The following is a 23,670-nucleotide window of genomic DNA, read 5'->3' on the forward strand; positions in this document are numbered from 1 at the left end:
ATAAAAATACCCCCAATTTGTAAAACCATGAATATTTTAAGTAACTGGGTATGTTAGTCTGAGCACAAATAGAGCGCAAGAGGCTCTGAGCACAAGGTAAGGTTTTTTAGTATGAGAAGAAGGTGGCATTAGATAAGCATTTAATAGAGAGCAAGCTTTGCACTTGGCCTTGTATTTCACAGTTGGTTTTAATAGTTGTGTAGGGAGGGAAATTTTGTCAAGGGGTAGTATTGCATTTTTCTTCTAGTGCAGTTCTGCAATGTTGGCAGGAGCTCCAGCAGCCCTTCAGCTCTCCCTCTGCAAGTTGGCTTTGCAACTGTCATGTATTTCAGTAGCCTTCAAAGCAACTTTGCAAAGAACAAAAGTCACTGAATTTTTATTCTGATATGCCTGTATGTGGAAGTTTGTGTTAACTATTCCTTCTACAAGAGGAGAATATTGAATGACTGAGTAAAATGACTTATGTGAATGTTTGAACACAGTAGTCTGTTTTATAGTGAATGCACCACAACCAATTAGTTCATATCCATTTATTTGACAGTGCTGAAAATGACTAAGATAACCGTGGTGATAATTGCTCCCAGGTCAATAGCTGGAATGAGATGACGTGTTAAGAAGGCACAATTCATCGTGGAAACTCATTTCACTCATAGATCCAATCATGTGCACAAGATTTGAAGTCAATAAGCTCTGCAGGTTTGAACCACAGGTTGATCTCCTTCTGCGCGCTTTCTACGGAGTCACTGCCGTGAATGATGTTTCTGTGGAAGGAGACAAACGCATTGTTCCGTATAAAAATATACTTTCAGCAACCTAGCAGTTCTCCATATGCAAAAACTTGGATGAAGCACCTAGAGCTGCAAGACTACTATTTCAGGTACGGTATTCAAATACCCCCACTATAAGAGCTAATTAAGCCTAGCAGGGTGACTAGGGCTACTGTACTACAACAGCCACCGCCACATCTTACATGAAGCTCTGAGGAGGAGCTGTATTTCAAAAAAACCTCAGTTTTGTACCAAGCCATTTTCTTAAGTAGCAGTTATGGATTGTGACCTGCAAATAAAATACCATCAGACTAGGATTTCTACCAACAACTTTGATTTTCTAGAATAAAAGACTACCAACATAGATTTTTCATCTCGCTTGATAACAAACTGAGCACAAACCTTCCTACTTGAATGCAGAAGTCACCACGGATGGTACCAGGCTTAGAGTCTGCAGGGTTTGTTTCCCCTAGCATTACTCTCCCAGTTTTAACCACGTTGAGTCCTTCCCATACCTTAAGGAAAAAAACCAAACAAATCCTATTAATCCATGCTTATACAAAATACCAAAGATTAATCTTTGCTAATAACAGACTCTGCAAAGAAACAAGGGCTCCACCACTGAAAAAATTAATCTAGCCTAGATTCTTGGGCCTGTAAAGACGACTAGGGAAAAAACATATGACCTGAAAGTGATTATAAAAAGGACTATCAACATTGTCACTCCAGTAAAGGAGATACTTTACCAGGCCTCAGAGTTAACTGACATACAAGGCCAACTTCAAAACCTTTCTGTTGTGACAGGGTAAGGGCAGCCTGATGAGTTGCAGGCACTCCTAGTTAGGTACACAGTCAAAACAGGAGGAGATGCTACAAGGGCAATTATATTGTTTGGGGGGAGCACAAAAAAGAATGACACAGAAGATGGGTTTTTGTGGGACAGCCCTGACCCTTTTTTTCCCCCAAAACAAAAGATTCTTTGGTGCAGAAGATTGGCTTTCAGGAATTTTGCTTAATACATGCTAAGCATTTTAATATGCATTTTAAGTTGCATTTTACACGTGCACACTTTCCTTCTTGTTAATAAATAGTAACTTCTTACTTGATTGTCTTCACTTTCATTTTGGATTTCTTTTGCCACTATCAGAACCAAGTAGTCTGAAAAAGTGTTTCTGTAATGGCATCTCTGAATATTTTAAATAATTCACAGAGCAAGACAAATATATTCAAGAAAGTAGTCTTAAAGTAAAATGAAGCCACTTACCATGGCCACAACAGGTCCAGAGTTCATGTATTTAACCAAACCAGGGTAGAATGGTCGGTCTTTCAGGTCAATGTAATGTTGTTTGAGAAGATCTTCAGAGGCCTTTAAAAGGACAGATGTAACATTAAATATCACTTTCAAAAAACCATACCACCAAAGGTGTTACTACCTTAAGACTGCAGCATTAGTGACTGGATTCACCAGTCATTAATATTATCAACAGTTACTACAATGCTATTATGGGTTTCAATGAAAGTTCCTAATGTAAAATTGAAGGAGTGCAGGACACACCATCTTTCTTTGTAGTAATGTCAGTGTTGCGAGTTGTTGAAATTATTTCTTTGCGTTACAGTAATCCTCAGCAATAAGCCGAGTACAAGATGTCTGGACGATGTTACCTGATACAACCTTTCAGTCAAGGTCATTTCAGCGCTCTCAATTAGGTTGCATTAAGCCATCCGAGCCAATTTTGTTTCCTTAGGAAACGGGAGAGATCAAACGCTTGTGCTTGATAGAAAGCTTGGCCTGACGTGTGACCCTGTACTTCCAGCTGTTGGGCAAATTCAGCATCAGATTCCCATTCGATGCAGGAAAAGCCGCATAAGAAGACAGCTATATTTAAGTACCGATTCTGGCAGGTGAGGGAAAGCGTTTGAGCCGGCGCAGGGGGCAATTCCCCGGGCGCGGAGACTTACGTGCACGAACTTCATGGCCACCAGCCGGAAGCCTTTCTGCTCGAACCGCTTGATGATCTCTCCCACCAGCCCCCGCTGGACCCCATCGGGCTTGATGGCGATGAAGGTGCGCTCGCAGTTGGCAGCCATCGCGCTGCGGGGCAGAGGGACGGGCAGGGCTGAGGCTCGGCACCGCCGCCCCCCGCCGCCGCCGCCGCCTCAAGGTCGGAGGGAGCCGGCGCCCGCCCCACCATGGCGGCGCCCGCCCCGCCCGGGCCCACGTGGCGCCGGGCTCGCGTTGAGCCTTCCCCCGGGCCCGGCGGCGCCGGCCCTGCCGCGCTCAGCCCCCGCGGCCCCGCTCCCGCTCCTCCCCGCCGCCGCCCTCGCCGCTCGCTGAGGCGAGGCCCGCAGACCGCCGAGGCGGCCCGTCCGCCATGAGGCGCCCGCCGTTGGCGCGGCCCGCACCCCCACGGCCTTCCCTCACGGAGCGGACCGGAGCGCAGCAGGGCGGGGAGCAGCCCTCGCCTCGCCTCGCCTCACCTCGCCGGAGCTCCCGCAGCCGCCCGCACCGCAGCCGCCGAAGAAAGAGGAGGAAGAAGCGGGCGGTCGCCGGATCCCCCGCCCTGCGGAGAGGAGGAGCCGCCCGGCTTGCGGCGCTTGGGGGCGGGCCTGGCGGGGCTGGGGGCTCGCTTCGGCGCCCGCCCGCCCACACCCGCCAGCCCGCGGTGCCGCCGTGCGGGCCGAGCCGGGCGGTGGGACGCTGCTGCTGGGCCTGGCGGCGGCCGCTCCGCTCCCTCGGCGCCCGGCGGGGCGCGGCCCAGCTGCCGCCGAGCCCCCGCCGCGCCTGGCAGCCGGCCGGGCCGCGGGCCGCTCGCCGGGCTGGGGGCAGCTGTTGGCCGGGCTGTGCCGAACGGCCCGCGGCACCTGTCGCCTTCACCTCCTCGGAAGCCGCCCGGAGGGTTGTTAACTTCCAGTTGCAGCGACGGGGGGTAAGCCTTTTCCTCAGTGAAAAGGTTAAGGATGTTTAACTGTACTAAACCAGTTTTTATTAAGAGGTACTTGCTTTGCTATTTTCAGAGATATTCCTGCGGTCTGCTAACTAATGGTTGCTACTGCCAGCCTAGCTTCACCGAAGCAGCATGCCTTACAGCTCACAGAAGAGTGATGCAGGATCTGTAAGCCAGGGAAGTTATCGGTGATTTTGTTGGGATATGGGAAGATGAAGCTGCAAAGTGTCAAAACACAGGTGTAAAACTCCACAGTCCCTGGACCCACATCATAACGAGAATTAGGAAGAGTGTTGTTACTTCTTATTATGTTTACTACTTGGCCCTTTACTAATTTACAAAATGCCTTTTCTCTTCCTGAGCTAGTTATAATCATATACCATCACTGCAACTGGAATATTAATGAAATACCCTTTGCAGTACTTATGCAGTCTCTTATTGATGAGCCACTTAGTGAAACTGGACATGCTCACCCAGGCATCTCAGATGTGCAGGAGTATTGCATTTCTCTTGAGAGATGGCTGACCTCCTCTCAGTCTCAATGCATTAGAAAAACTAATCAGTAGCTTTATGACAACCCCCACATCTCCAGATAACCCAAATTTCTCTATTTTGTAGTAAGTAAATCAAGAAAAAGAAACCTCAAGTAGTCCTTCAAGCAAAAATGGAACTGGAGACTACTTATCTCATGCACAGGTTTGTCACATGCTCCCTTTTCTCTAACAACCTTTACCTTAATTATTTATCTTCTACAACACTGAATATTTTCAGAAGAGAAGCTAACAACCTTACCTACAGTTTGGTAGTTAGGGAATTTGTTCCCTCTCCTTATACTCATTAATTAGATCTAAGACAATATAATGAAAATTTCTTTTTATTTCACCTAAGAAACAGCAAATGTTGTTACATTTTGTACCATCTCTTTTTAGGAGTTAGTTAGATATCTTCATAAAGTGTTGTAAGCATTGAATTCATCATTCATTGCACAGTTTAGTATTTGAAACAAGAACTCACCGTTGGAAAACAATCTAGGAGTTTGAACAACTAATTTAATGAAACTCTTGCTTTTAATGAATACAATGTTGCAGGTAAATAAATACATAATATTGACCCCAACACATTTCTTGTTCCTCGTGTGGTATAGCTAGTGAGTATTTGTTGTGAAAATTTCTGCAAGAGGCTGATAGTTTTCTCTGATAGAAGCAGACACCTCTACTGAAATACATTTAGCATTATTATGACTGTATTTCTTTACATGATTAAATAAATAAAAAAAATAATGCTAAAATCACTTCTGAAATACCTTATCCAAGAACAGCTTGCTTTGGAGTTCCAACTATTAAGGAAAGAACACAAATAAGGACATAGCTAAATTATCAGCTGTTCAGCCAGTAAAGCAAACATCACTCTGTTGTTGCTCTGTGCAATGTTAGGGGACTGCTACAGTAAAGTGGCTGAAGGTAGATCTCCCTCATCCATCCTCACATTAATCTTCTTTTCACATAAAAGGGCATTTCAGAAAGCCTGGCCTATTAATCCTTCCTTAAAATGCTAAATAAATCCTGTGGGGGGGAAAAAAAGCAAGTTGAAACAGTGTCAACCTCGAGGAAAGTTCTCATTTTCATCAAAGCTATGCTCTGTGTACAGGCACAGCACATTCTGGAGAGAGAAATAAATAAGCTTTTTTTCTGCAGCCATTTTGGGAATGGGGATTTGCTTGATATCAAGTTCAATCCTCAACATTTGGGCACACTATCAATATATTTACATACCACCAGTTGTCCCCTCACATTTTAACAAAATTAACCTTTGACACTGAGCCATTTGCATAATGATTTACCAAATAAATTTTTACCAATTTTTTTTTCTATTTACCAAACTATCCTCTTTGACTACAGAGTGTTTCAGGAAAATATATGTGTTATACGCTCTGTGTTTTAATCTCCTATCTCTCACCCCCAGAAGCAGCTTTTTAAAAGTACAATTCCATCTATAACTTGACAGCTTTTTAACCAAAGCAGCAGCAAACACTGACTATATTTAATGTTCACAACAGAGCAATCTCACCGATTTCTGAGACAGGTTTCTACCACTTTATAGGAAGGGCTTTGAAACAGCTAGAGGCTAGCAGCTGCTTACAGACCGTAAGGATACCAGCAGGTATAGGCTCAGTTTTACTCATAGATCCATTCATGAGCACAGCTTCTGTAATCAACCAGTTCTTCAGGAGTGAACCATAAACTGATCTCTGTCTCAGCACTTTCTACAGAGTCACTTCCATGAATGATGTTCCTAGGAAAAGAAAAGGTGGGTATAAAAGTAATATAATCCTCAAACTCAAAGCAAAGCAAGCTTCTTTTTTTGAAGTAGTCTCCATTATGGAGAGAAGTTGTAAGTAATTCTAAAGTAGTAATAGGCATGGAGTATGCAGTCCCAGCTTTGCTCATCATTTTTGTCAATGGGGAAGACCACAACTTGATTTCCATCTTTAGATCGCAACATTACATGGGCACACAGAACGGCAGCTCCATGCATAAAATAGAGAAGGATGGAGCACAGTTCCTACATATATCATGACATGTATCATGACATACCACTGGACATTTAGTGTCTTTAGATGATATCAACAGTTTCAAGATATACCTTCCAACTTGAACGCAGAGGTCACCACGAATAGTGCCAGGCTTTGAATCGAATGGATTAGTTTCCCCCAGCATCACTCTTCCAGTCTTAACCACGTTAAGACCTTCCCACACCTTAAAAAAAAATCCATTGAGGTTATTAAATCTTAGCAGTCGACAAAGTAGCAAGAGTTAATCATACCTTCCAGAATTACGCAATGCTGTCCATCATGGCACAAATCACCATCCGAATATTCGTAAGAGCAAGACATATTTTATCTCCAATTTTTCTGTCAGATTCTTGAAGTATCTGCTGAATTTCTCCCCTTCTGCACAATACCTCTCCTCACCAAGGATGGGAAGAGAACAATTTTAAATCTCAATACGGTAAGCAGCCTTACAAAGCTGTCTGCTCACTGAAGATCTAGACTTCCAGCTCAACTATTTTACAAATACACTATCAAGGAAAAAAAGAGAAAATCCCTTCTAATGAAGTTAGACTGAAAAAGATTTTCGAAGTTACTATAGCTTAGGAGTATAGTAAAAATATTCCACCACCATTCTTCAGCTTGCTTAATACATGGCATTTCATAGTGGGTTTTTTGTGCAGGTTTACTGTCTCTCCAGGTCCCAGCTTTAGTTTCCCCTTCACCCCTCCCCTCTTCCTCAACATACTGACTCAAAGGAGAGAAAGATTATGAAAAAAGATTAAAGAAAAAGGAGTTAACAGCACATCTTCCTAATCACAGTATTTGAATCTAGGTTTTTAAGTCCTTTTAAAAGTAAACCAGAATTCAATAGGTAACACAATCTTACTACAGGTAAGACAATTCAACAGTATATTTTTCTTAGCTGAGCTTCATTCTCAAGAACTCACCATAGCTACAACAGGTCCAGAGTGCATATACTGCACCAGACCATCATAGAACGGCCGGTCTTTTAGGTCAATGTAGTGTTCTCTCAGAAGGTCTTCGGAGGCCTGCATTAAAAACCAACCAAGCAAACCAAAAAAGCTTACTGTAAGAACTTAAGAGCATACTGAAATCACATAGATTAACCACAGAGCACTATTAATCCTAAAACTTGCACGCACTTGAAAATTCAGCATTTCTGGCATCTTCCTAGAAGTACTCTTGGTCAATATGAATTTGAACTGTTTGCTTTAACCACAGCTGAACTTAGAAAAGTATCTTTTGCCCATACAGACAGCTTATGTGACCTGGTATTTGTTGAAGATATTCAGAGATATTTATTAAGTATAGGAAGCACCTAAAAGAATATTCTCTTCAGACTAAGGACATCAAGTTACTAAAATTAGCGTGCTTAGCATGTCTAAAGCATTTAGCCAGAGCTGGGAATTGGAACTTTTCCAAAAATACCCAAAATATTCAAAGACTTCTCAAAATTTCAGGTTTAATTGTTCTGAAGACTACATTTGTCATTATAGCATGCTGCTCTATTTTAAGGCTGCAGTTTTATGAAAAAGGAGACATACAAATTAAGGGAAGCTTACGTGTACTAATTTCATGGCCACCAGTTTGAATCCTTTCTGTTCAAACCGCTTGATGATTTCTCCCACCAGTCCCCGCTGGACTCCATCAGGCTTGATGGCGATGAACGTGCGCTCAGAGATAGAAGCCATCATCCTAAGCAGGAAGGGAATAAAGGGCATTATTCCCGGACCAGCAGGCAAGTGCAATCACAGCCCCGTATCACGTGTAATATCAGCTATTATTATAATTAAAGCGGCTACATCTGAAGGTCATTAACCCGTGATCTGCACCGATTCGATAAATCCATCACTGTACACGGGTTTTCAGAAGTGCTACAAAAGTAAGTTTAAAACAGTAACAGTGCGCCACATATAGAAACAAGCAATTAGCAAATACTGAAATCAGAAAAGCTCTAAGTGGAATGGAAGGTAAAGACAGTCACAGATACACCTCCCAGTGCTGCGTGGGAGGCTGCTGCCCGCAATTTAGGGCAAAGTCGGTTGAATAAATCCATATGCATCAATTTCATCTGAAAACCAGTATTATCGGTTGGTTGGTTTGGAACACCGTTTTCCTGCAAGTGTGTATGTATGCACACATATATACGTATGCAGATCACGTCTAGGTGCACGCAGACACACACGGGAAGGGCGGGCTGCCGGGCCGGCTGGCACTGGGCGCACCGCGGGACGCAGCAGCTGCTGCCGTTGCAGTATTGCAGAAAAGCGGTGAAAGGGGCCGGGGCTTAGCCCCTGCCCGCCGTGAGGCGCGTTGGGGCGGGGAGGCCATTCCCGCCGCCCCTGTGCCCCGCGGAACCGGGGCGGGGGGGGGGACCCGGGCCGGGCGACCCGCCCCGCCTCCTGCTCCCCACCGCCGCCCCCCGTCTCCCCAGCACCGCCCCGCGCCCCGCTGCCCCGTCTCACCTGCTGGAGGCCCCGGCTGGGTCTGGCGGCCCCGGCCAAGCGGTCTGGCGGCCCCGGCTGGGTCTGGCGGCCCAGGCGAAGCCGCGGCTTAGCCCTAAGCTGCCCCCGCGGGCCGCCACCTCGGGGCAGTGGCAGGCCGGGGCGGCCGGTTGCCATGGCGACGGCGCGGCCTCCCGCCAGCAGGGGGCGCTGGGCCGGGCCCTGCGGCAGGCCCCGGGGGTCGGCGTTCCAGCCCCCTCCGCTCGCAGGGCCCCCCCTGCCGCCGCCACCCCCCGCGGTTAGGCCCCCTCCCCTTCACCCCTTCCCGGGAGCCCTCCATCGGTGTCAGCCCGCACCTTTACTCCTAATCCGCTACCGGGATTTGGTTCCGTGTTCCCTTTTCATCTCCCGCCGGCGGCCCCGGCCTGTTCATCCGACCTCTCGCCGGCCCGACACCCCGCACCGCTGCCTCGCCTCCTCAGCCCTGAGCTCGCAGCGTTTGCTGTGGGTTTATACCATCGCCGACTGATTTTCCCTCTTCCAGGTTACTTAAGGTGGGGATGCTAGGCAAATTCCTTTTTTAAGCATTTAAGTCTTAGCTGCTGAATCTCATTTTTTATTTAACGAAAGGCACATAAATTTTTTTAATAAAAACCTCATTATACTGTTCTGCTTTCTTTAAGCTTCCTTTTTTTTTTTTTTTTTTTTTTTTTGCACCGGTTATACTATATTAGATCTCTGAGTCAAAAGACCCTTCAACAATTTACCACTTCACTGTTTTGCCTTGAGCATTTTATTCCCTGTGAGAGACCTGAGGATAAAACACCGGGACGCCCAAGTTCTTGTGTTCTGAGCATGTCCTGCTGAGAGGAAATCTGTGCTTGTCCTGTGTTTGTTTCTCAATCGGGGATGAACTTCCTGGGCTCTGCTCCCTGGCTCTTCTTGAAAGCAAAATAATGTGGATTTCACTTCCCTCTGGGCAGGACTTAGCTGCTGCTTAACAGGGATAAGTTCAGCTTTTTGATAGCATGGATTTCCTTACTGGGATCCCTTTTCTTCGCAACAATCCATCAGACATCCATGTCTTACTTTTAGTTCTGGTGGGAGAATCTAGATCTGACATCAGCATCTATTCAAACAACCTGTTTACTAGTATTCAGGGGTGTTTTTTTCCAGGTATGATCATACTATGATGTACTCATTTTTCCAAAGTCTCTGATTTAATGAAAGACGTTTAAAAAACCACAGCATTGTACATTCTAGCAAGTCCCCCTTGAAGTTATTTTGGACTTAGAATTTCTGAGTGTTCTCCTGATAATGTCAATCCACTATATTCTGTTGTTTCAATACACATTTATTTAAGACTTTTTATACTACTAAAACAAACGCTAATGCTGTAATCCTCACTAAGGCAAAATAATATTTAAAAATAGAAAAAAGGTCTCTAGAAACAGGATGTTTAGAAAAATATTCACTTAAAAGCAGCAATAGGACATCTATTTACAGCCTTGTTAAAACGATGTCATTTAACGATTAAAGCTTAGGACCTGCCATAAGGTGGGCAAGCACTATTCGCAGCTTTACCATAGGCCTGCTCTGTGATCTTTGCCAAGTCTTTTAACCTCATTAAATAAGGGTCATCTTTGTCACTTTTGAGATTAATCCATGATTAGCAGAGCATGTTCCACATTATGTAGTACATGAAACACCACAGAGGTATGCTTCCTTGTTATTTTTACTGTATAAATGAGCAGCTTTTTTGCTGGTTGAAAATTCTACCAAAATTACTAAATTACATTGAAAATTACATGTTTACCTAAAATGCAAAGAAGTAGACAGTCTAGACAAATAATTTCCTAAAAATGGACTGATCATGGGAAGAGAAAGTAAAGACCTTCAAAGTCTTCAGTGAGTGAACTAATTACTGAGCTCAAGCCATTTACACATTACTTAAAACCAGTAGAGATTTTTAAAACAGGCCTGAGGCAAAAGACTGACTGTGAATGTCTCCAAACTTGAGGAGAATTTAAACATAGCTCCTAGCTTTGCTGTTTTGGCCCCAGCTTTATAATGATCTCGGGTAACAGCCTATATCTGTACCACTCAGGCCATTTGGGGAGTTCTCATCGGGACTCACATTTTGTGCTGGGCACTTCTTGCTCCTTATAACCAGACTCGTAAGTCTGACATGTTTTGTTGCTCGTGGCTATACTACTCTTCATTTAGCTAAGCATTGCTATCATTTATCTGTTTTTACCTTGATTTCTGTTGCACTTTAAGATATAAACCACCACAGAATTAAGCTTTTACAAAAATTTCTTCCTCTGGGTCAAGTCCCAGTTAAGCTCTTCTCACCCCATACCGATTCAAGGGCTAATTTTCTTCCCTGGTAAATTGCAAATCAATTTACTTTCAAATAAACTGTTATTTCTAGGGATAGGGAATATAATTTTTCTTATTATCCAGAAAACTAATTTCTTTTTCAGGCAGTTCTTTCCCCAAGAGTGTCAATTGCATTTTACTCTAGTAGTTACCACAGACAGCTACTGCTTTCAAGCTACAAAGACAATACTATCAGGTTTCTTTGTGCTGTTTCATATGCTTGATTAGTTTACTAAATTGACAGGTCATCAAGGTCCCTTAATCTGGCAAGCAACTAGGATGTAGTTCCATAACTTGTTCTATTTTCAATCCATCCCTGAGTTTCTGATCTCACACTGACTGCGAGGTGCACATCATAAACCATGATCACAGTGGTAAGACTGTCAATAAGATACATTTTATCACCACCTAAACTTGGCTCCCAGGTAATTTTTCTATTGTTCATCTTTTTAAACAGTTCATTTATCCAGGTTAGAAAACCCCCAGGTAACTAGAAATAAAACACGAGCACAAATGGCTCTCTTCTACCTGTACTCGTCAGTCTGACTGCAACTCTAGTGGCAACAGCCTGCCTGTTCAGCGATGGACTTGCTCCAGCTGTGAAAGAAAACCACATCTATCCATTTTGCTAATAGAAACAGGATAAAAATAGCATATCCTCAGAGACCCTCTCCCTTAAAGGCTGTCAGCAGACACCTTGACCAATTTTGCCGTCTGTCAGAACTAACGTCTGTCTTTTGAGCTAATGTATTTGTGCAATTTGCCAAGTATGATGGCAATAACTATAAAACTCTACATAGAGAAAAGGATCTCTGTTACAATTCAAGATGATTGGTATTTTTATCCTCACAATAATCTGCAGTTGTTTAAAGCTGTCCTCACATTATGCAGTATTATGCATGAATAATGTGGTGAGGTGTAGGTTAAAAGTCTGCTGCAATTAGGTACGGCCTGCCAACCTTGTCCTGAGAGCAGAACGGAGTTACCTCTCAACTCTGGCTGTCTGCAGTCTTCCTACAAGAGTTATTCAGGCTCAGTAAAAAAACCACAAGTCAATAACCCCTACCCCAAAGGCTCTCAGTGTCTTCCGCAATACAAACAACTGAGGCAAATGGGAAACTATGTACGACCTAAAGGGAGAGAGAAATTCTGAAAGACGGCTTCCCTCAACAGTCCTGCATCAAGTAAAGATTGTAATCCATGGCAGACAGCCAGCAAACACAGAGAAGTTGCATTTTTTCTCAGTGGACAACTGCTGAAGAGGAATATGAAAAAAAAAAAACCTTTTCATAGGCATCATTTCCAATAATTTAAAATGAAAATTTCACTTGAGGAGGTGCGAGTAGGAAAGTACACATTGTGTCTTTTTTTAAATTATTTTTTAGCTAAAATGATTTAAATTTTTTTGCCATAATTAAAAGGCAAACAGCTTTTCTTTCCTTTTGCCATGTTTCTAAATAAATTTGTACTTTAACTGCCTATGCCCTGGCCACACTATGTTAAATATTAGTTTAGGAGGATGATGTCTAAACAGAACTCACACGAAAAGCCAATATATGGGGCTGAAGTCTTTTCTTCTTTGTCATTCCTGCGCAGACCCACTAGCTTAGTACATAAAAAGACAACGCAGCATATGCATGTAAAGCACAGTTACTGTCTTAGAATCAGTCCAAATGAGAGAAAACAATACAGTGCAAACCTCTACTGCTCTGCAGTGGAAATTAATGCAATCACCAGTTAAAAGTTCTACCACTTACCAAGCTTTTGCATTTTTTAAAACACTCATTTCTTTGTTCCTATACTGCCCCTGGGCCACCGGGTTCCTTAGCTCCCTCGTACATGAAATACTTTTACTTAATCAAAAATAGTGATTTCCCCAAATATGAATTGTATGATAAAAATGAAGGATGTCAAGCAACTGAACTCTGAAACTTTTCAATCTCAGTAGACGTTTTCAAATTTACCATCCATGTCTAGAATAGCTCACATTATTCCCATGACAAAACACATGATCCAGAATGGAATTCACTGCTCTAAATCCTAGGAAAAGCTATCTGTCTTAGCAAATGCAAGATTCTAAGTTGTGTTATTGCTAATAAAACAGGATTTCTGATATTAATTTATCTGGAGACCTCATTAGAAGTAAAAGGGCTTTTCGCTGTCAGAGGTTAGCCAACAGTCCTAAAATCTAGTTTTAGCTCTGTCAGTCATCCCTAAATGAATCACCTCATCTATTTATGCCTCTGTGGGTGCAATAAATAAATAATAACGCTTTCACGTGAATTGTTAGATAGCATTTCCTTAAACCTTCTATTCAAAGAAATCAATTGTGCAAGCCCTTGGGCTCGCAGCCCGCTGCCCCGGCCCCACGGGAGGCTGCCTCCACGGGTGGCCGGCTCCCCGCAGGGCTCGGCCCGTGGGCCTCAGCGCCTCTTCTCCACCTCCACAACCCAACCGGCCGGCTCCCCGCCCCGCTACTGACACGGCCTAAACCTCTCCCCTCCGGCGAACGCCCTGCCGGAGGGCCCGGCAGCCCTTCGCCCCCCAACGCCGGGCGCCTCGGCTTTTGCTCCGGTGACCCGCAACGCGTCGCAGGCACCGGGACCCGCCGCCGGCGGAACGCCAGGCCCGACACCACGGGCCACGGCGGCCGCCACCGCTCTCCCGCCCCGGCCCCGCCCACGCTGACCTCACCGCCAGGCTCCGCCCCCGCGCCGCTGCGGGCGGCTGGCTCGCCCCGCCCCGCCCCGCTCCTCCCGCGTGACGCGGCGGCCCCGCCCCGGCGCGGCGGGTGAGGTCAGTGCCGTGCGCCAGGGCCGCTCTCCTCCCCCCCCCCCCCCCCCCCCCCCCCCCCTCGCCTCCCGCTCGCCCGGGCTGCAGGCGAGGCCCCGCCGCAGAGGGAGGAGGAGACGCCGGGAGCGCGCTGAGCTGCTGCCGCCCCGCCGGGCCCCGAGAGGGAAGGCGCTCGCCGGCAGCCATGGAGCTGGCGGACGGCGTGGTGTACCAGGAGGACCCCGGCGGCCCCGGCCCCGCCATGATGTCGGAGCGGGTGTCGGGGCTGGCGGGCTCCATCTACCGCGAGTTCGAGCGGCTCATCGGGCGCTACGACGAGGAGGTGGTGGCCGAGCTGATGCCGCTGGTGGTGGCCGTCCTGGAGAACCTGGACTCGGTGTGCGCCCACAGCCAGGAGACCAGCGTGGAGCTGGAGCTGCTGCGGGACGACAACGAGCAGCTCCTCACGCAGTACGAGCGGGAGAAGGCGCTGCGCAAGCAGGCCGAGGAGGTGAGGGCGGGCGCCGGGCCCAGGGGCTGAGGCGGCAGCGGAGCCGGTGGAGGGCGGGGGCCCGTTCCCGAGGCGGGCGGCGGCTCCGGCCTTCCTCCGGGGAGGCGGGGGGACTTCCTGCGCCCTCGGCGGCGGTCGGGCCGCCTCCTTCGGGGCCGCCGAGGGCGGGGTGCTTGCGGCCCTGGGCCCGGGGTGCCCCGCGGCCCGGCGGTGGCTCCTGCCGGTTCCCACGCAGGGGGGGGCCCCCGGGGCGGGGGGGGCTCTTGTCTGAGGGGCCGGGAGCCGCCGGGTGACGAGTTCAGGTCGCGACGTGTTTCTGGGAGGAGGGAAGGCAGGGAGCGCTCCGTCCCTGCCTGCATGGCCCCCAGCGCCCCGGAGGGCGGGTGCTGCTGCTCTGGGCAGTGTCGTGTGGTCGTGGAACGCAGCTGATGGCAGAGCTCTGTCGCCTGTGTCCACGAGTCCGTGGCTCTTCCTGGAGGACTCTTAAATAACTCTCTGAGCGCGCTCTGAAGCGCTGGTCTTCCAGTCGCCAGGTCCATGGAAGAAAAGCAGCACTGCTTTGCAGAGCAAACATGGAACCATGTACTGACTGCTCCGCTCTTTCACTTTCCCTCTGGGTTTTCTCAGTGGCAGGAGGTGGATTGTCCATTTCAGATCAGTTGTAGAGGGTATTTACAGAAAATAGTAAGAATGTATTCCAAAAAATATGGAAATACGTGCTATCTAGACTGAAGTTCTTCAGAGTTGGTGCATAAAAGCTGCAGTCAGCAACAGGTGGTGCAGACTGTTCAGTGACATAAACTCTGACTTTGGATGTTACTACAAAAATTGAGATCAAAATATATAAGGGTTATTTCAGCATAAATAAGCATTTATTGTGAAGCATTATTTTCTGCGAGATTATAAAGCAATACAATAGAAAGTGGCTGTGCAGGGTAACTTCCTCCAGCTCATTGTCTCGCCAGACTCCTGTAGGAAATTGGATTGACAGCATTATCTGCAATAGAACAAGCCATCTTATAAGTCTATTTCCAGACTTCGTATCCTGTGCTTATCTCTGTGGTTGTGCTTACCTTCTAAATTTTCCAAAAATCAGAAGAACGACGACACTGAGGGTGAAGACAATATTGACAACGAAAACTTAATTTGAAAAATATTAGCCCTGTACAAATATTTGTATACATTATCGCTACAAGTGAGTGCAAAATGTTGTCTGCAAATTGTTCCAGGACTTTGGTAGTTTGTTACAAAGTAATGTAAATGGTGTCCCCCAACTCTTGGACCAATAGAGCATTCATCCTCCTTGTCAAACACGTAGTTTTACGATGCCTTATGGACTTCAGTCTGGGGACTATTGCCATAAAGACTTAATCACTAGTTCTGACACAAGCTGCATGTAAAAGGCTTTTTTAGAAAACGTATTTTATTTTTATTAAGAGAGTAAGAGGAAGGGACTGATAAATATTTTCTGCACTAACTCATGAGAAAATCAGGCTTGAAACGCAGGCAGCATTTGCCAGATTGAAAAAAGCAGGCCTTGGGCAGCAGAACAGAAATGATAACAATATGATGGAATAGAGTACAGTGCTAATTGTGTTGTTGTGGCTCTTCAGGAGCTGTACGTACTTAGGTTGGTAGTGTACTTCACTGCGATCTCCGTTTCTTTGTGTCATGATAAATTAACTTGAGGGGACAAGCATTATGCGGGCTAAAACTAGTACTCCTGCTGCAAGACAGCTTACTGATGCTTTCCAAAGTGCAATTAGACCAAAGACCGTATTTTCGATTGTAAGTGCAAAAGTCATCTTTTTGTTATGTGCTGAGGTCAGTTATGCTGTACATATGTGAAAGTGTCTGTCATAGATAAAGCATGGTATGTTCATGAGAGGTACGTGTTTTATTCAGACTTGATTGTTGCAAACATTTTTTTTTTTTAACGTTGAGATAATCTGATGGGTGCAGTATGGTTGAAACGAAAGGAGGGAACACAAATATAGCACTATTTTTCTTGGACAACAAATTATTGGCTTAGTGTGTTTCTTTCCTTTCATTGTGGAGGTTGCTTGTGTAATCTGATGGCAAAATGGAGAATTCTGAGCTACTAAGTTCAATATTCTGTATCATCTGTTCTGACTGTCCTGAAAAATTAACATACCTTCTTTTACTTGCTGCTTGCTGTTGTAGGAATTATTATTTGCAGTAGTATCTTGATGATTATTAATAGTTTACTATTTGAATAGGAATCTCCTTACACCGTTGTCCTAACTTGCCTCCTTTATTTCCTGTACTTAAAAAGTGTTACTAAAGAAACACCTTGAAAGTTGTTGCCTGTCAACTTTGGTTAAGGTAACTTTAAAAAAAAAAAAAGATGATTTCAGAAGTTCTGGGTCTACTTGTCTAGTCCTCTAGGTAACAGTCATGATCTTTTTAGTTGCTACGAAGTCACTTGTCTGACTTAACATGGTATGTTTTGTGATATAGCTAAAGAAATAGAGGAACCAGCTATTCTGCTGTTTTGCTTACAGTTCTGCATAACTTATCTTCCCACTTAGTGAATGTTAGGCAGCATGCCCTGCCACAAAGAAGTGGGAGAGGAAGAAGGATTTGAGGTTCTGCTATTTTATAAACTAAGAAGTTTTACTTCTGTAGAAGTATACTGCTCCATACCTGGGTGTGTGTGGCTAGCAGAAAGTGTTTTGTGTGGACTTGGAAACACAATAAAAATCTACTCCTTTTAGCCACGTCAAGCTGTCTAATATTTTTTAGCTTTTCTGCTGTTGGTGGGATTAAGCTGTTCTTGAAATCTGTTGTTCAATACATGGTTGCTACTTTTGCAACCATGAAAAAGGATTTACCACCATGAAAATTAGTTTAAGTAATAGTGTGAACTTGATGGCTGCCTTTTCTTACTGTTCCCAAAGTTAACTTTTTTCTTTAGGATTGTATGTTAAGTAAACACTCTGTAGTAAGAGTTTAAGTATTTTTAATTTATGAGAGAACAAAATTGAGATCCATTATACAGAAAGCTTGCTAAAATACTGTAAAAGTTACTAGGTTGTTTTCAGTTACATATATTTTTCTCTACCCCAAGTCCAGCTGAGCTGGCTTCGTAGTTAATTTTCTCTGCCTACTCCAGGAAGAACATGCCATTGACTGAAAAGCTGGCATCATTGCAATAAAAGTTACTGAAGGACACGCCATAAGGTAATAAAGACTGTCAAGTAGGTGGAACTCTGACATCAGATATGCTTAGTATTGCACCTGGATCATGTGACGGGAAAACAAGTTAAAATATAAGGAAACAGAAGATGACATAAATATAGGAAAAAATGTTTCATTTGGCTAGTACTGTATTACTAAGTGATTAAATGGTTATAGGCGTGAGAGAGGGCTCCAAATGTGTGTGCTGTGCTGTTGCATTGTGTAGTCTGAGTTCATGTTTATTGCAATGATTATTGCTGTAAACTTTAGGTAGACTTAAAATTGATTACACAAAGACTTCTGAATCTTATTTGTGAAGTACTTTTTCATACTTTTTATTGGAGGTCTTTAAGAACAGGTTAGACAAATGTGTGTCTAAAATGACATAGTTGATACTGCCTGGAGAAAAAGGGAAGGATTAAATGGGAGTTGCCAAACATAGTTTATGAAGGTATCACAGGCTTGGGTGGATTTCAGCAGTAGGCACATGCAGAGGGAGGTGTGCATCATATCCTGTGCTTACTCCTCATTATATCCTAATCAAAATTAGGATCCAGACATCAACACTAAGCATCAGAGCCTTGAAACAAGATGACCTTTTAAGGACCGTTCTAGCTGTATCTTCTGTAATCTTGTGGTATTTGGTCTGATTGTTTTGAAGATGTGTTGGTGTCCTTCAGCTTGTTCTTTAAAAAAAAAAAAGCGCCAAAAAACCTCACTTCTTGTTAGAGTTGTAAGATATGGCTTTGTGGCCTAGACAGGATGTCACTTAAAATGAGGAAAGCTAGATTTTTGTCTGCCTCCGTATTTTGTGTAACCAGTAGCTTGGGTTGAAATGAAAGAATATCTAGTATCCATATATTGAATGGCTAACATGTTCCTACATATGCTGCTGCATTTATGTTAAACAATGCAGAAGATGTGCAATATTTGAGTGTATTGTCAAAGTAAATAAAAAAAAAAATCTTTTAATACGAGCGCTCAGCCTGTCCTTGGCTGCTGTGGTGGTTTATCTGACTAGGCCTTCCATCATAGTCATGCAGGCTTAGTCAGGACAAGATGATCAATCTCCTGGGGCTCCGCCTGTGTTAATACTATCGCTGGAAGGAGAGATGATACCAAATGGAAACATTCAAAGTCTAAATTACTTAATCCATGATTTGATCAGGTATAGTTTTCAGCAGAGGAAAAAAAATTACCCAGCTCTAATTATAAAAATGCTTTGAATAGATGTAACTTAAATTCTAACTTTAACAAAATGAAGGTAAACTAGTGGAAGGTAACAAAACCGTTTAATACAAAACCAGTTTTAATACTTGCAGTTGAAGACCTTGAGAGGAAATACAAAATGATATCTATCTTTAGTTTCATGAGTAACAATGACATTGATGGCTTTGAACGGCTGTTTATTCAGAAGTATAATTCTCACTGGCATTTTGCAAGTTATGAGACACATCAGACTTCGGGAAATCATCAGCGAAGCAATGAAACAAAGATGTTACAGTTTTATAATTCTTCTTTCATGTTTTCCCATGTTTAATGTAACAAACCATGTTGGTCTTTAGCCCCAGTGCCAAATTTGTGTCAAACTTTGAAGCCCATTTTAAAAAGGGAGTCTGCTAAGAATCAGCCAGACATTACTTGAATCTTTAATATAAAAGGGGCAAAACTCTTGTATCATTTACTACAAAGGAGACATGAAACAAGTTTAAAGTTTGAGGTTTTTCAGTATTACATTGATGAATCAATATTCTCAAACTTTGTGTTGAGGGAGTAGAAAGACTTTTGCACATCTGTCTTTATGAAGCGGGAGGACTCATTTTAAATCGCAGGACCGAAAGCAGTGCTACCTGGGTTACTGTCAGCTGTTTCTCAATGTTTCGTGGTATAGCTTCAAGCACAGTCATATGAACACCATGCCTAGTCCTGTGATAGCCATGGAGAGCTTGTCTGAAAGGAACTCTTGTTCCGCTTCATAGATTTTGATGCATTTCTACATCTGAAGTAATTTTTAAGCAAAACTTCTTCTGATGACCCTGCTAAACTGAAGCTCCTTTCATAAAGTTTGTAAAAGCTATAAACCGCATTTGCTAAAACTTATTAGTAGCTTATTAGAAGTTGATGTGTGAGCATTTGAAATATTTTTCCCACTAAATTTTCCTAGCAATACATAGGAAAAAATTATATTCAAATCACCTGTAACATTACTGTTTTTAAGTTGCTGCCTCCTCTGTCTCTTTGCTTCCATGTGGTACCCAGCTGCAGCTTTCTGACCCTTTAGCTGTCTTGGATGTTTGGGGTTTTTTTTCTGCAAAGGCTTCTGGTACGCTTTTCCTCCCTGAACGATGGGCCTTCTAGGTAACTTGTGTTTGTGGCCTTGCCTTCTCTTTGCAATGCAGACTAGAGAGTACTACATGACCTAAGACATCTTTGGCTATTAGAAGTATTCTTTGTGCTACCAGTACACACTGAATTCCTTAAGTTTTTGGTTAAGATAAATAGCAAAAAACATGCTTTTAAAACTGCTATAATGATGAATTGGTAACTTTAGTGTTATAAAATGTAAACACTGATATATGCATCAGTGAACTCCAGAATATTGTGAGACACAATGCTGGTAAACCAAGGTAGCAGAAGATGATGGTGATCAGCACAATTACAGAGTGCCCGTAAATAGTTTTCTGTGCAGTTGACAGATTGTAGAAGATGGTTATTAAGTATTTGATGAAGACTCTGAGCATTTTATAACCTGTCAAATGATAACAGAAATTTGGTGGGAATGAAAAAATAGCGTGTAATTTTGGTTGGCACTATTGCTGGTGTGTCCCTACTGCAGTGGCTGTACCTTCGTGGCTTACAGGTGAAGATATGCTTCACCGATGTGCAGTCAAATCTAAGGATACCAAGACACTCTGTATTCACATGCAGTGTTGGCAGGCACGTGTGAGAGGTTGGGAAAGAAAGAAATCATTCATATTTATGTTAGTCCCAAGCAGGCTTCTCTGAAGTAGTTGGCACTTAGTTGATAGGGATTACACAGAGCAACCTAGGTGGGACGCTTGGCTGATGGATACTGGACTAAAATAGTGTCCTTCATGTTTAAATGTGGGCTGTAGGTCTGTTCTGTTTTGGAAACCTGCTTGCACCCTTCATTGCTGTGAAGGACTGCTATGTTGTTTCCTACATGCTGCTTGAAGTGAAAGTCTTCTTAAAAACGAATCTAGGAATGACTGTATATCTGTTCTTTCTCTTTGGAGAAAGAACTTTGCTCAGGCTTTTTTAAAAAAATCTGTAATTAATTGTTGAGTCTAACTTCACTTTTTTTGTTTAGAAATTCATCGAGTTTGAAGATTCTCAAGAACAAGAGAAAAAGGACTTACAGACCAGAGTGGAAGCATTAGAATCGCAAACTCGACAGCTTGAATTAAAAGCAAAAAACTATGCTGATCAAAGTAAGTAAAATATATTGCACTCCCTTTAAGTGATACTAGTACATTTTAAATTTTGTTCTGTAAAATGATAATACATATGCTAAAAATCTGTGCTATCCGATTCCTGTATTTTGACAGATAACTAGGTTTAACTCTTGTGCAAGTTTGTTTTCCTTAGAATTAAGGCAAACAAATTAGATATAAGCTTGTGACTTAATCTGATTCTTCTGGTATCCTAGTTGTTGTTTTGTTTTCCTTTTAGACCATGCTATTTTCATGTTTAGCAACTTTTTCAGGAGATATTTAGAACTTATTCCCTTGTTAGTGATCATAAAATAAGCTAATTTTCTTCTCATTAAACTGTTGTCTGTGCTAAAAATAAATGTATTCTTCGGATTTAGAAGCACTACTGGGATGAGAATACCATTGATGCTGATTCTCATTGCCTTTTGTATAATTTCTGCTGAATTATTTATTTCTATGAGGCATTTAGTTTTTACAGGAAAAGAGTTAAGGAAGAACACTTCCACTTTTAGATATGTTCTGTGTAATTTACGAAAACTTCTGTAAGTTTTGGAAAAAGATAATGATCAGTTTTCCTGAAATACTGAAAGTTACAGCGTGACTATATTGTAGCTTAGACATTCTGCTGGACAACTTCTTATCCAGGTACATAGTTATTGAATGAAACTTGATCACCAGTTTTTCTGCTTCTAGTTGAGTAAAGGGTAGGGGAAAAAAAATACTCAAACCCACAGAAATCTTCTCTTTTCGTCTCCCCCACCCCGCAGTCTAAATTTAAGATGAAAGACCTATGCTGCTAATGATGGATTAATTTTTTTTTGCTGTGAGTCTGTTAAACATGCAATGATGGTTATGATTTTTGTTTTCATTTAACCTTTTTAGCACAGCGTAGAAATAATGATCAACGTGAATTAACGTGAACATTTTGTCAAAGCTTCTAAGCTAACTTCTATTGACGTGAGACTAGCATGTCTATCAGTTAATATACAGCTTTTATTGCTGGGCCATGCAGAAATGTAAAGTAGGACTGTATCAAGCCTGATAAGGTTGAGATAAGATAAGTTTGTAAAAGCAGAGTGCCAGTTTTTAAAATAGCCCCTTTTCACTATTCTTCCTTTATTTCTATTTGGCCACCTTTCCTGCCCATAACGCAACAAGTTATACCTCTCTCTTTCAACTTAAGGTATAATAATCTTCCTGTAAAGTTTAATTTTCAGTGGCAAGAGTGAGTCTATAGCAGGGTAGAAGTATTAATGCGCCAGTGTTAAGATTAATGTGGGTGGCATGCAGAGCTGAATCTTTCTGAAATTTGAATGGTTTAGAATGCTATTGGCAACTCTTAGAGGCATGTACTTCTTCAGGTCCATTGCAGTTAAAATATTCTTGGATTCTGTACAGACAGTGATGGAGAAACACTTCAAGCAGTCTTTTTTAGTGAAAAGCAGGATGGTTGATTTCCAGGAGTGTATCTTTATACATCAAGTCAAGCTAAAATGGATAATCGTGAAGCATATTGTAGAGACTTGTGTCAGAAATGCCATGATGCTTGTGAATGGAAATGTGTGTGTGTTTAAAAACAGCAGAAGAGGGGAAAAGAAAACATTGGAACAAGAGTTGAGTGGTCTGTTTTGGTAACAAAGGACACTGTTTCCAGAACGCCTGTGCTCTAAGCCCACAGTGCAAACAACTTGTTAATGGGAGACCCTGTACTCTGACAACAGGATTATAGCATCAAGACTGCATCATGTTGTATATGCCATTACTTTTTCTGTTAATACAATAAAAAGTAGAAATTAGTTGCACAAAAAAGAAAAATCATTTGGATTCCTGGCCATGTATGTGGCAGCATACCTGGAGTTTCTCTTATAGAAATTGCACTTACCATATACTGATGTACATAACGCCATTTTATACCGTTCTGTGAATCTGTTCATGTGAAATTTTTTTTTTGCCTTGAATATTAAGACTTCAAATATATGTATGATTTTAAACTTTTAATTACATTGTGTGCATATATATGTGTGTGTGTATATATCATAATAATTAAAGTATTTGCATGAGGAACTCAATTGTTCCAGTAGAAGCACTGAGTGTTGGCTAGAACTACTTTTTTTTTGTGAGAAATAGTGTTGTTGAAAACAGTTATCATAACACATAAAGTTCTGGTGTTAGAGCATTGACTTTTGAACAGTTCCAAAATCTTTTTGTTGGAGAAAAACCTTTTGTGATGGCAAAAATGTAACTGTGGAGAAACAATGGGGCTGTGTTGAACGTTGAGTTTTGCTTAGGATTTGGGTTGATGAGTTGTCTAGGACAACATGAAAGACTGTTATGAAGACTTGACACGCTGCTGATGCAGAGCAAGATCAAAGGGGACATAAGCACAGTTGCCAAACACCTAATGAATATTATGCAAGTGAACCATTTTTTTAGTGCTCTAAATTTCTAGGGTATGAAAACTATACTAGTGTACGTATTCTTGAAGTAGTCTAACTCTACTGCATTACCTTGTTTTCTGTTTTATAGGCAAGGCCATTTGTATGTCCTACGATACCAAAGATACCAATGTGTCACTTTAGTTCACTGGATGCAGCTACGAGTCTTCTAGCTATATTTCTTTT

The 23,670-nt window shown here is 42.9% G+C and overlaps 3 protein-coding genes across 8 annotated transcripts in view; 1 reads left to right on the forward strand and 2 right to left on the reverse strand.

Annotated features, from left to right (window-relative positions):
• Positions 1 to 515: 515 nt before the first annotated feature.
• Positions 516 to 4,179, reverse strand: LOC127024196 (uncharacterized). Its single transcript, XM_050908651.1, has 6 exons — positions 4,093 to 4,179; positions 3,246 to 3,706; positions 2,727 to 2,859; positions 2,032 to 2,133; positions 1,170 to 1,282; positions 516 to 761 (listed from the first exon to the last, which is right to left on the reverse strand). Exons 1-6 carry the CDS (start codon positions 4,177 to 4,179, stop codon positions 644 to 646), a joined length of 1,014 nt encoding a protein of 337 aa, XP_050764608.1. The 3' UTR covers positions 516 to 643.
• Positions 4,180 to 4,623: 444 nt separating this feature from the next.
• Positions 4,624 to 9,420, reverse strand: LOC127024069 (nucleoside diphosphate kinase). Of its 4 annotated transcripts, none has more exons than XM_050908487.1 (5): positions 9,085 to 9,420; positions 7,847 to 7,979; positions 7,211 to 7,312; positions 6,356 to 6,468; positions 4,624 to 6,004 (listed from the first exon to the last, which is right to left on the reverse strand). In XM_050908487.1, the coding sequence occupies exons 2-5, from the start codon at positions 7,976 to 7,978 to the stop codon at positions 5,887 to 5,889; spliced, it is 465 nt and encodes a 154-aa protein (XP_050764444.1). In that variant the 5' UTR covers position 7,979; positions 9,085 to 9,420; the 3' UTR covers positions 4,624 to 5,886. The 4 variants fall into 4 exon arrangements, with proteins under 4 accessions (XP_050764444.1, XP_050764445.1, XP_050764443.1 ...); XM_050908488.1 differs by lacking the exon at positions 9,085 to 9,420 and adding an exon at positions 8,750 to 8,788; XM_050908486.1 differs by lacking the exon at positions 9,085 to 9,420 and having other exon boundaries at positions 7,847 to 8,024.
• A 4,630-nt stretch (positions 9,421 to 14,050) lies between these two features.
• The window catches only part of SPAG9 (sperm associated antigen 9), a 61,871-nt gene continuing 52,251 nt past the window's right edge, over positions 14,051 to 23,670 (forward strand). For all 3 annotated transcript variants that reach the window (XM_050908469.1, XM_050908467.1, XM_050908468.1), the window contains exons 1-2: positions 14,051 to 14,393; positions 20,926 to 21,046. In XM_050908469.1, the coding sequence (XP_050764426.1) occupies positions 14,088 to 14,393; positions 20,926 to 21,046 (427 nt within the window). In that variant the 5' untranslated portion in view covers positions 14,051 to 14,087. The remainder of the gene's footprint in view (positions 14,394 to 20,925; positions 21,047 to 23,670) is intronic.

The sequence above is a fragment of the Gymnogyps californianus genome, chromosome 19 (genome assembly GCF_018139145.2).
Source record: "Gymnogyps californianus isolate 813 chromosome 19, ASM1813914v2, whole genome shotgun sequence".
NCBI classification, from domain to species: domain Eukaryota; kingdom Metazoa; phylum Chordata; class Aves; order Accipitriformes; family Cathartidae; genus Gymnogyps; species Gymnogyps californianus.

Excerpts from the sequence above, each read along its gene's own strand:
- LOC127024196 (XM_050908651.1), bottom strand. The coding sequence starts at position 4,179 with ATGTCCAGTTTCACTAAGTGGCTCATCAATAAGAGACTGCATAAGTAC. Across the intron at positions 3,707-4,092 it reads ATATTCCAGTTGCAGTGATG|GAAAAGGCTTACCCCCCGTC; the intron begins GTATATGATTAT and ends CTTTTCACTGAG. Across the intron at positions 2,134-2,726 it reads TGGCCATGAAGTTCGTGCAC|GCCTCTGAAGATCTTCTCAA; the intron begins GTAAGTCTCCGC and ends GTCCTTTTAAAG.
- LOC127024069 (XM_050908486.1), bottom strand. The coding sequence starts at position 8,005 with ATGCCCTTTATTCCCTTCCTGCTTAGGATGATGGCTTCTATCTCTGAG. Across the intron at positions 6,469-7,210 it reads CTGGACCTGTTGTAGCTATG|GTGTGGGAAGGTCTTAACGT; the intron begins GTGAGTTCTTGA and ends TTTTTTTTTAAG. Across the intron at positions 6,005-6,355 it reads CTCTGCGTTCAAGTTGGAAG|GAACATCATTCATGGAAGTG; the intron begins GTATATCTTGAA and ends TTCTTTTCCTAG.